This window comes from Cucumis melo, chromosome 9, assembly GCF_025177605.1.
Source record: "Cucumis melo cultivar AY chromosome 9, USDA_Cmelo_AY_1.0, whole genome shotgun sequence".
Taxonomy (NCBI): domain Eukaryota; kingdom Viridiplantae; phylum Streptophyta; class Magnoliopsida; order Cucurbitales; family Cucurbitaceae; genus Cucumis; species Cucumis melo.
The window spans coordinates 385,156-397,951 of record NC_066865.1 but is presented as its reverse complement, the minus strand read 5'-3'; the positions used below and the strand labels follow the sequence as shown (position 1 = coordinate 397,951).

Below are 12,796 nucleotides of genomic sequence, written 5' to 3'. Positions count from 1 at the left end.
TTGAAAATATATGCCTAAGAAATATTTCATAACTTAAAATAACAAAATGCATAAAAGGTCGGCAAGAAGAAGATTAATGAATTCGGTTCAGCGTCCATTCGAACCGAACGGGCTGGCTAATCACCCCTTAAATTATAGCTTTTACCAGCTTTGCTGCAATTGTCATGGCTTGCTTTTTAGAACGGATGTTTTCATCACTCGTCACAATCCCAAAGACACGATTAATCTTTAAATAAACTCCCCAGTGCACAACCCAAGCATGAATTACAATCACGATCCTGGTGAGTTTAGACTTTGCAGAACAGCTCAAAACTTAAAAAGTTACAGTAAGAATACGTATAAAATTCCAACCTAAGAAACACTTTATATGTAGGAGCACTACAAGTAGGGTAATGTTAAGTTTATGGCCTACTCCCATCACCTTGCCATCTCCAAGAGGATACAGAAACGGCAACAAAATAGGTGATGCTCGGAGATTCCATCAACTCATTAAAGATAACTAGACAAACTTTTTTAACAGTGAAAGAGGGTTTTACAACCTACCAAAGCAAATCCAACACTAACACCATACAACTTTCCCTACATTCCTAAGCCCTAAAAGAAGCAAGCCTTTTTACACATTGGTCCACAATTACCAGAAACACAACAGATAGAACAAGTAGGCTGTTGAGATGAATCTGGGTATGACAATGGAAAAGAAACACCAACGAGGAGGGTTCTGATCTCTAACCAGACATGTAAGACATTGCCCGCCTGAAATCCAATGATCCTAGAGCTGATTCTGGGAAATGATTCCTGCCCGGTACCCATAAACGTTTATTTGCCAGCATTACTTGTGGTTGGGAACCATTTGCACCGTCTTGGCCAGCAGTTGATGAAGAAGCTTCATTCTTCTTTTTTACAAATGCAAAGAATTCGGCAACTTGACGAGCATACCTTTAACAAGGCACATATACAGCGGATAAGAATCAAATGGAACAAACATATGCAGCTCTAGTACTAAAAAATGCAACTTACCGGCTCTTAGCTTCAACATCTTTGCTGAAGTCAATGTTTGGTTCACAATCAAGAACCAAGGCAGGCACCTGCTACCCAGAAAATAGGATCAGAAGTTGAGGGAAAAAGAAAAACAGAAGCTACTTTAACCTGGATATAAATTTTGAAATAGTGAAATAGTGCGCATTGTTGAGGCAGATCACCTTCTGAATACTTCTATGCATATGGTCGCCCTCCAAGAAAAAGACACGGTCCCTGATATCAGGGTGTAAAGAATTGTCTAGATGTAATGGTAGCTTACTGACGGACAGAACCCCATGGTTACCACTTTGGAAAGGGAACAGCCAGCTTTCATGCTTCTCGTGCAAGTCACGGAGATACTCTAAACTGACCCCACCTTCTTCAGTTCTCTTACGTAACTTCATTCTTTGATGACAAGTATCAGGGCTTGCTCTAAGATAGATGAAACCGTCAGGAACAAGCCCAGGCAAGGTTGACACAACTGGATCAAACCATGAGTCATAGATGCTGATCTCCATCTCATTCATCCAATTTGCTTCATGAACAGCTCTCACAAACACCTTCAATAGTGTCAATGAAACAAAAGCGTCATGGTTTAAATTAAAGTTGGGGTCCGTCTTCTTCTCAAATGAACAGTCAAGTAAGGGCAAAGAAAGAAAAAGCAGGCAATTAAGTTCATCATTGCCGGTCTCAATGTAACAAAAGACCTTACTCTAGTACAAATTGAAAACTCAGTGTTATTGAATAATCATAAAGCTACGGCACAAGATATGATTGAATCTATGAGAATAATAATAAAAAAAAAGATTACAAATGATATTTCTTACCATTCTATCGCTGAAAACGCTCCTTTCCATCAACCTGAGTGGCTTGATTCCACCAGATGACTCTCTCTCCTGCATAACCCTTGTGACAAATACATAATTCTGGAAAGTATATGCATATCTCTGAGGCTCGGCATAGAAAGCATTTAGTATATTGAAGTGTTCAGGTCCAATATCCTGCCACTTGCCAATAGGCTCCGGAACCACTTCAACCAGGTCACGTAGTTCGAGAGTTTCATTAGCTATTCTTTGAAGGAATGTTGTCTTTCCAACACTAATGTTGCCCTCAACACAGAATGTAAGACGTTTTTTCAGAGATGACCTTGCATCTGAGCTTGAACTGTCCTCAGTCAACTCCTTATCTACACTGTCTTTTATATAACTGGTTATACTTTCAGCATGATTTCTGTGGATAATTCCAACAGAACTCTGTAAGAACTCAACCATCTTCGTGCTAGAATCACCAAAGAACTGCAAAAGAGCAGAGAGTGCTTTTCATGACAGCTTTAGTTATGTTCTTCGAGCTACACAATTAGTTGCTCTCTAAGTACACGTTAATAAGCCAAACAATCATGGCTTTTCAGAAATTTAACTTTTGACATATACGAAACTGTTAATTCATTATAGATGTATAAGAAACTGTAACAATAGCAATCGCTGGTCTCTAAATAAGCACGCTTACACAGAACACTTTGAGAATAGTACTTTAATCAACCAAAGCACTTCCACTCTTTCAAAAGTCATACCTAATTCAGCTTCAAAAGGAAACACAGTCAACCCTCAACGTTTCTATACTTCTAGCATTACATGAAGCTAGCAGAAATTAACATCAGGCACAGAAATCTCGAAAACTATATTCATAAATGCAGTATTTAGAAGCGCAAGTGGGCAAAAAATTTCACCTTATCTTTATACAACTGCTTGAGCTCAGCCACCCCTGCAATCCCCTTCTCTACCAGCTTCTTCAAATTTCTTGGACCAACTCCTGGAATGGTCAACAAATCAGGATTACCAACCAACACGCCTCCACCAGCCAGACTCTTCTGCCTCCTACTCGACTTCGACCCCTTTTCCTCTAAAACCTTCTCTCCTTCTTCATCATTATCACAGGCAAATTCATCTTCGTCTCCACCATTCTCACCAGCTACACTCACTCGCGAGCTCTTCAACCCCTCAACAGAAGAAGAAGAAAACAACCTATCAGAATCCGTGTGCAGCCACGCCGGGCGTAACCCATTTCGACTATCCTTGAACACAGCCCAAGGCCGCAATGCGGCAGGGGCATCAACTGCGCATCTGCACAAGAAGCAATTTCTTGAGGAATTAGCGGCGGAAAAGCGGGAAGAGACGGCAGCAGAAGAAGGGTTTCTGGAAAGAGAGGCTGAGGTGAAGGGGGAGGGACCGCCGGCGGTGTGAAATGAGGAAGCAGCAGACATTAGAAGGGGGTGTGGTGGTTTAAAGATGAAGGGGGTGGTGTTGGAAGGTAGAGAGGAAAAGGGTTTAACCGCAGTACAGAGAATGGGGACTGAGGAAGAAGAGGAAGGGTTTAATCGCAACAGCTTCTGCATCTCTAGTAGTTCTTGAGGGCATCTCAATGAGCAAAAGGCCTTTCAAAGAGTTGGAAGAGGAGAGAGAGGGACATTATACAGAAACAAAGGGCGGGAAAGTGGGAGGTGAAGAATGGGGTTTGTGGGGTTTCGACGGAAATGGAGAAACTGTATGAGGAGAAACTGTAGAAGGAGGTTAAGGGTTTAAAGTTGCGGCCATGAATGATGTGCCACTGCCACCCGTTGCCAGAGGGTTTTTGATTTTCGTTGGTATTGACCTCAGGCCGTATTTGTAGTCCATTTTGTGGGGTTCATAATTATATATTAGGATTTAACTCGTAGATAATTATAATTCATCCCAAATTTACGAATAATAATTAAGTATATAGTAATATTTTTAAAAAATTATAAATATAGTAAAATCTATCAGACGTCTATCGATTTTATTATATTTATATCGATAGATGTTGATAGATTTTGTTATATTTACAATTTTTTAAAAATGTTGCTATATATTTAATTATTTTGAATTTAATTATTATATTTGCAACTATTCATAGATTATAATAGTAATAATCTTGACCAAGTATATCTTTAGAAAATCGATTTCATATTAACTATTTTAGAAATCGATCAAACTGTATTATGGAGATCATTTTTTCAAAGAAAGCAAAATGAACCAATTTAAGAAAGCTATAAAAGTGATCAAGTAAATTCATTGACAAAGAGACCTTATACGACACAAATTTCATCTATAGAATTATTAGTATTGTGTTTCTACAACATCACATTACTTCATGGTATCACAATGCTTCTATGTAGGGCTATAGAATCTTGAGCTTTGTTGCACCCTTTTTCTATAGTACTACAACATTTTTCCAATTATGTTGATCGGGTATGGTGATAAAGTTTCATAGATTTAAATCTATAATTCATAAATAAAAGGCATGTAGTATACGAAATGAAACAAAAATTCACATGGTGAAAAAAACAAAGTTAGGATCATCTTTTTATCATTCTTACACTTTTGGAGAGGTTCAAAGTGAATGAGAATGAACTCATATTAATTAGAGATTGATCTACAACTAAAGGAAGAAAGAAACCCATTAGTAGTTGAAAGTGTATGGTTAGAAAAATTGAGTTAAGAATCATAATTTTTCTGCTTAACATGACATTGGGATTATCCAAATTTGATGAAAGTGAATCCATATTTTCCATACAAAAGTAAATTTCAAAACGTATCATATTTTCCTCCTACTTTTTTTTTTCTTCTTGTCATTCTTGAAAGGGACAGCATTGACCACTTTAGGGAGAGAATATCCCATCACATTTTAAGAATAGCAAGAAGAAAGAAACCCCACACCACAATGCTTCTTCACTTAAATCATGGGTGAAAGTAGGATTATCAAATTTTATTTTTACTGTGGGGATGATCAAATTTGATGAAAATTAACCAATAAGGGAGATATATGGACATCATTAATTATGTGGGGAATTAAATGATGTATGTTTGTTATGCCTTACCACCATTCTATTTTTTAAGGTAATCAACATTAATGATATATCAAACACATGTTTCTTTTAAATCTTCCACTTTAATTAAATATCTCCCAAATCTTTCACATTTTTCACATTCTCCATTCTTTTTTCCTACATTAATTAAAACAAGGATTTCAAAACATTATTTTTCTGTGTCATAGATGTTTTTCTCTAAAGATTCACACTCATCAGCCAAGAATTAAAAAAGTGGAAAGTTTGGTGGACAAGTTGTCTCTGGGTGATGCAAAGGAAAGACTGACTTACTACAAACATGCAAAAGTACTCTAAAGAAAAAGACTTATAATTGTTCATCAAAAGAGAAGAAAGAGATCATCTTGTTGGTTGTTGGGTTGTTGGGGTGTTGATTTCTTAGAGAATGGACCTCATAATCATATGTTTTTAGATATTCGAAGGCTTTGATGGTATGGATCTTATTTGAAATTGGTTCTTCTGCTCCTTATCCCCTCCAAAGGAAGGAGTATGTAAGGCCTCTATTATTATTATTATTATTATTTTTTTTTTTGGAGGTGGTTTCTCATAGGCTTTTGATTAAAGGGGCTTAGGCCCAAGGGCTTTACGATCCAACCATTTTCATTATTCAATCCAATTTGTTTATAATTTTTATGATAGGAGCTCCTTTTAGAATTTAATGGCTCAAAATTTCTCATTCAAATATACATTAATTTCATCGTCATCCTTTGAAAATTGATGAATGAATAAATAAATAAATAAATTCTACTTCCAAAATATCCCTTTGTAGATATTGAATCAAACGAGAATAAGTATAACAATTTTTTTTTTTTTTTTTTAAATTTAAAACATGAAAAATGTTTTAAGATTTATTATGGGTTAATTGCAAAAACTAGCATTTTAATTCTGATGTTGGTGGAATTGGATGTCCAAACTATATACTAAGTGTTGAAATGAAATCATTATATGTTTGTAACTGCAACTACCACTTTGCCCAGGATTTATTAATAATAACAGTTAAAGCTTATAAAAATGATTTTATTGGGTATTGTATGGGCCACAAGGAGAAGAGAAACATTGGGTTATATGCATCCACTACCCATTTAGAGTAGCCCATCCCCATAGTTCCCACTAAATTTAATCAATAAATTACAGCTTGTTTATGTTTGTTCAACCATTGCTAGGATTGAAAATCAAATTGCATTGATTGAAATTTAATTAGATAATAATTGATGTGTGTTCTTTAAGTACTAAAAATAAAAATTAAAAGAATGGGAGAAGGGGGGGGGGGGGGGGTTGGGTTAAGGAAAGAGAAAGTAAGAGAGGTTTGGTATGGAAAGTAATAAGAAGATACAATAATGAAATAATGTGAGGAAAATATGGTGATGGCATGTGACAAATTAAAAAAAGATATATTAAGATAAGTATTAGGTGAAGTTTGCACACAAACAATAAATTAAATTACTTCCCTCAATTTGGGGCATTTTTTTCATCCGAAAAAAGCTTTAACATATATTATCTCATCATTGTATTAATTAACCCTAATTTCTAATTAGTCACAACAACACACGTTGCTTTAATACTTTATTTCATTTATGCTTATATATTTGATAAATACTTTATTTCTTCGGACAAAATGAATGGAGTTTAGGGAGAAAAGAATAGGGTTGAAGTGTTAATAGAGTTTTTAAATTAATAAACTGTTGTAGGTTGTGTTGTGTTTAGAGAATAGAATAATATTTGGAACTCTCCAAAAACAATTATAGTTCAAACTTCAAACAATAATTTATGAGACGTGAGACTTGGAGATTCGAGACTTAAAATAATGCTTTTTTCTTTCTTTCTTTCTTTCTTTCTTTCTAAAATTTATATATATATATATATATGTGTGTGTGTGTGTGTGTATATGATTAATTAATTAATTGAAATTATTGATGATGGTATGATATAATGAAGTATATAATAAAAATAGAGTGAGAGATAGAGAGAGAAATAGAAGAAGAAGAAGAAGAAAAAAGGTGTCACAATCTTGAGAAGGAAGGTGCCAAGAAAATTAGGTAGGAAATAACGTGGGAATGGCGTGGATTAATTGGACTTCCTTCCCACAATACCAAATTCTTAATTACCTCTACAATCAATATATATATATATATATCTATTTTCAATCAGTATATGTTTACATGATTTATTCATCCTTCCTCTATTTTTATGTTTGGGGGTAATGGTTGAAATCTGAATAATGGGAAGGAGGGGGGGGGGGGGGGGGGGTGGTGGGAAGATAAGGCCAATCTTTGAAAGATACATTATAATAATAATGGAGAAAAGGATAGAAACAGACCAAAAAAAAAAGAAAGAGTAGACCCCAAAGATTTTAATGAAAAAGTGGAATAGGTAGTTGATGCTTTTAACATCATATCACTACCAACTTTCACCCACCAATATTACTTCTCACAATTTTTCTTTTTTTTGGATTATGACTATCATATCCTTTAAAAAAGAAACAAATAAATTATCATTCTTAGTTCAACAATCTCAAGATATAAGATCCATCCTTATATCAAAATTCACAATAGTAATTAGTATATCTTATTTATTACGAACTATCTTCATATTGCTCCTATCCATAATCTCATGATTTCAAAAGAAAATTGTGGTAAATTTATTTGACAAGTATCTCTAGTATTATACACTTTATAGGTTAATTTTTAAGGTCATTAAATTAAAGAAAAAGGAAGAACAAAATTAACCCTAAAAAACATAAAACAAAGTAGTCATATATGTACGATTTGTCTATGCCAAACTCCTAGTTGGTTTGGGTTTATCCATTCTCTCTTAAACACTTTTTTTCTAAAGTCCTTTTCATATTTCCCTGTGCATATACACTACTCATTCATCTTTGGTTTCTCATCATGTGGAAATAAAAGTTTGCGACTCTTTTTCCTTTTTCATGTTTGATTGTCTTTTTATAACTATGTATAGATATCGTGGTTATTATTACAATCTCAATTAAGCTAACTTTTCTTCACACATACATATTTGATTGTCAATTTTTGTTTTTTCTTTTTAAAAAAAAATCAATCCTAGTGTCAATTGTATCTCTAGACTTTCAATTTTAAAAATTGAATGCAATTAATAAAGTTGGAACCCTCCAAATCACAAAATTATAAAAACGGTGACAATTATGACTTGAACATGGAAATTATTTTTGTGGTTAACCATTGATTATTAAATGTTTAATTATATGGACTTAATATATATATATATATATATAGATATATAGATATATAGATATATAATTTAAAAATAGATAATGTTGAGGTGAAGTTGTATGTTTTAGATAAAATGAATTAATTATAATATTATATATGTTGAGGATAGTTTATTTAGACCGCCAATAATTAAAGTATTTATTTATGTTTCTTTCTTATTATCTCAGCCTACGTATAATTAATATCTTCTAACGTATGAAGATATGCTTAAAGTTTGAAGCTCAAAGTTGGCATCTTAATTAATCAAACACACCTAATTTTCTTCTAACATATAACATATATATATATATCAAGATTAATTTATATAGTTGACATAAAATATATAAAATAATCCAATTGTTTAGACTACAAAAACATCTCAATTAATATAACTTCTCTTATTTAAATAGCTAACTTATATAGGTGTGGCATAATTATATTATTTTTTTTCCCCACTTTTCCCTCTTGGTCATGGTTGGTTGCATATTAGGTGTTCATTTTTTTTTCTTCTTTTTCAAACTCTCTCTTCCTCTTTCTTTTTAATTAATTTGCCTTGCCGACCATATTATAATTACTTTTTACATTACCATGCATACACCCTATCTTACCTACTCGGTACAACCCTATACATTATAATATTAAAGATGATGAACTCTTTTTTACCCAAACCAAAAACTTTTTGATTGAGATCCACAACACATAATATATACATCAATTAATAGTTCTGTCATGTCTTTTTCTATATATATATATATCACATTGTTAATCTTATTTGTATATTTTTTTTTTTATATTTTTGCTTTAGGAGAAAAATTATATTAATTCTATATCTTCAAATTTTGATTAAAGATTATTAACAATATATATTCATATATTCTTACCATTGATAAGAAGTAAGAGACTTATATGTAATGTGTTTAACTTCTAGCTAGTAATATGTGCTAAAAAAAAGTGTTAGTTATTCCATTGGAGGATTTTTAAAAAAGCAATATTGGCTTAGTCATATTTTATACTTTTTAATAGAAGAATTGTCAGGTTATAAAGCTCGTTTTTGTTTTTAAAAAAATATTCTAAACAACTTGTTATATTCATGTTATTCTTTTTCTCTCATGATAGAAATGAAATATTAGCAAACTTTAATAGAAGAATAAGAGTAATAAAAAGTGAATCACATTGTCTATCATTGACTATTTTTAGAAAGTTATATATGGAGAATCACTTTTTTAATTTGACGTTAATTTACAAAATTGGAGAGCACATATATGTATATATATATATCTTTCAAATATTTGAAAATCAGCATATAAAATTTTGGTTGTGTTTTATTTTAGAATTTGTAATTTCAAAATATTCTGTTTTCCTTTTTTTTTCTTAATAAATCTTAAAGCCGATTTTATTTGAAAGTTAATTTTTATTAAATTGGTTAAATAATAATAAAGTTTAAATTTTATTTTAGTATCTATATTTTGGGGTCTAATTAATATTTTACTATATTTTAAAAATATTCACTTTAGTCAATGCATTTTTAACTTTGTTCATTCTTGTTTTCTACGTCGAAATGTACGTTTCGGTCCTTTTTACTATTGAAAAAGCGACTATTTTAATTTGATATTTTAAGTTTGATTTCATTTTAAAAGAAATAAGAAAATGGTAGTCAAGTTTGATTTCATTTTAAAAGAAATAAAAAAATGGTAGTCACTTCTTAACAAAGGTCAAAGACAAAAAGAAACATTCTAAAAGTTCAACCACCAAATGAACCAAAGTTAAAAAATATAAAAACTAAATAGAACGTTTGAAAGTATAAAGACAAAAATGAAATTTTAAAGTCAAAATTATAAGGATCAAAATAGTAATACATTAATAACTAATAATAATTTTCATGCAAGAAAAAAGATATATAATTATGCCAATATTCTTATAAAATTCTTAAAGTAAAAACTTATAGATAATAGAGTTTTTCAAAAAAATCATTGCCATCATCTTTCTCTTAAGGTGGCTTGAAATACACTTTCAAGTATTTAATTTAGAATATTAGTCACTTTTAAAAAAATTGAAGTGTTTAATAAACGTTCAAAATAAATTTTGAAATTATTTCATAGAAAAAGTTAAAATAAAAATATGTTAATTTAAAATAAATTTCTTTAAGCCAATCAAAAGGGTCCTTGATCTAAGGACATTTATGTAAGAATTTTCACTTTCCTTTATATGTGATGTAACTTGGTTTCTCTCTGGTCCTCTTTAATTCCTTTGTACTTATTGTATATTATTGAGAATGAGAAGGATGAATAAGATAAGGTGCTAACAAGCTGAGATATTTCAATGCATTTATTGATTCATATTTATATACAAATTAATAATAGAGACTAAATTTAAAGAAATTTTAAAAATATAGAAATAAAAAGTTGAACAATGTCTTAAAATACATAAACTAAAATGGTATGTTACCTACGTATTATTATATTTTTATACTTGGATAAAATTTTCCATCATAAACATAAAATCTTGTAGCTTTATTTTTTAGTTTCACAAGAAAAGAAAAGTATCTAATAGTATCATATTGATAGGGATTGTTTAAATTGTGTCCTAGAGTAGACATAGATCGTGGCTACTTTTAGGTAATATGTTGAGAACAATAATGTTCTTATTCCCAATACAATTTATAATATATTATATATAATGAACTATATGGTAAAGTGTGTAAGAAATAATTAAAAGATGGGTATACACAATTTGTAGTATGATGATTCTCTAAAAAGGTCATGTGGCCTCTTAAAGAGAGTTTCAACATTATGTGTGTATATATATATATATATATATATATATATTATAAACACTTATAAATGAAGTTTTTGGTGAAAGGGGAATAATAATAATAATAGAAAAATATATAATAAATACGGAAGAGAAGAGTACTTCCTTTATAGTTTATAATTATATTAATCTACATGTGAAGAAGTTTTTGTTAAATCTCTCATTAAAATTTTCACATAATAAAAAACCAATTTGTTATTCATTAAAGTTTCTGAAGTGTTACAATTTTACAACTATAATAGTTTGAGCTTCAAATGAACCCTATTTTTGTTTATGGGTTATTATAAATGTAGGAATATATTTATGAACAATTTAATCAACAACCATTATCCTGGCAATATGTATATATTAAATTATTTTTTGGAAGAGAGAGGGTGAAGCAAATGAATGAGTTGTAGAGGAGAGAGATGGTAGGGGAGAGTTGTGTTTTATTATATTAAATTAATGTGTAGAATCCCATACCCTCAACTCATGAACTGTAACTGCACATGTCATTTCATCACTTCCTTCTAATAATATAATTCCTTTTTCTTTTCTTTTCTTTTCTTTTCTTTTTTTGTTTTCTTTATTATCTTCTTTAATAATTTCATTTTGTTATTCCTTTTTTCTCCACCTTATATGTATATAATATCACACACACAGATAGTCTATCCCCCATCGGTCATCGGCCGTAATCAGTGAGCTGCATGCAGCCACCACCCCCTATCTCCTATCTCCTAACTCCCAAGTCTATGTACCTTTTAAACTAACCAACTGTTTTCTACCTTTTCAATTATATTTCTCAATCACTCATTGCCTTACCTAACTCCAAACACATCACATGTTCTTTTTCTCTCTTCCAATCACATTTAGATGCTCCCATCCCCCTTTTCTCCTCTTCCTCCCTCCTTCCCCACCTCAATCATATATCTTTTCTTTTTCTTTTTCTTTACCTACAATGAAGTCTCATAACTTAGTTTGATGTTATTATTAAATTTCAACCATATGTAGACAACTTTTATAGTATTATAAATATTAATTCATCTCTTCTGATAATCTTAAATTCATGAACATTCATATATAGAAATATTTATAGGCATATTAAAGAATATTTAAAATCCTATTGTCAAAATATATGGGAAAAGGAAGCTTACCTAAATAATGGGAAAAATATTTTGACACTTTTAAAATTAAATTAATTTAAATTTATTAATACTAAATAATCAACGACAATAGCTATTATGATATCTATCAATATCATGAGAGTATCGATTCAATTTCATTCTAGTTGAAGCTTAATCACACTAAACATATCATTATAAACATTTAATCGATGGATCAAAAGAGATAGAAATATAAATGAACAAGGCAAAGAGTATATGTGAGAAGTAAAATCTCATCTGTTTAAGATGAATAATTGTGTCAGTCACTGTGTGGAGAGAAGGGAATGATATATATATATATATATATATATAGAAAGGTATGGAAGAGTTGGTTAAGATGAAAAAAAAAGCTAAAAAACAGACTGGTTAGATTCGAGATTAAAAAGGGGCAGTATGTTTAAGTTAGATGGAAGTGCAATAGGAAAGAGAGAAATTAGCTGATAATGTGGAGTTGAAGTTTAGAGAGGAAAAAGAATTGAATGAAGTTGATAAACGTGTGGGTTAGGAGGATGGTGAGAAGGTCCCATCAAACAACAACAAAAACATATATATTTATATATTTATTGGGTTGGGTAATTTAAATTATTAGATAAAGTTTGGTAGGTTTTCCCTATTCCCACTATATATTATATAAATATTCTCATCGTTACAAATCATAAAACAAATTCAAATTTAAAACCCATCCTTCTAGAACCCAA

The 12,796-nt window shown here is 30.9% G+C and overlaps 1 protein-coding gene across 1 annotated transcript; it reads right to left on the bottom strand.

Moving 5' to 3' along the window:
- Nucleotides 1-339: 339 nt before the first annotated feature.
- On the bottom strand, nucleotides 340-3,664 carry LOC103498714 (uncharacterized). The gene is made up of 5 exons (XM_008461442.3): nucleotides 2,744-3,664; nucleotides 1,845-2,312; nucleotides 1,200-1,577; nucleotides 1,018-1,085; nucleotides 340-936 (listed from the first exon to the last, which is right to left on the bottom strand). The coding sequence occupies exons 1-5, from the start codon at nucleotides 3,407-3,409 to the stop codon at nucleotides 726-728; spliced, it is 1,791 nt and encodes a 596-aa protein (XP_008459664.1). The 5' UTR covers nucleotides 3,410-3,664; the 3' UTR covers nucleotides 340-725.
- Nucleotides 3,665-12,796: the final 9,132 nt, after the last annotated feature.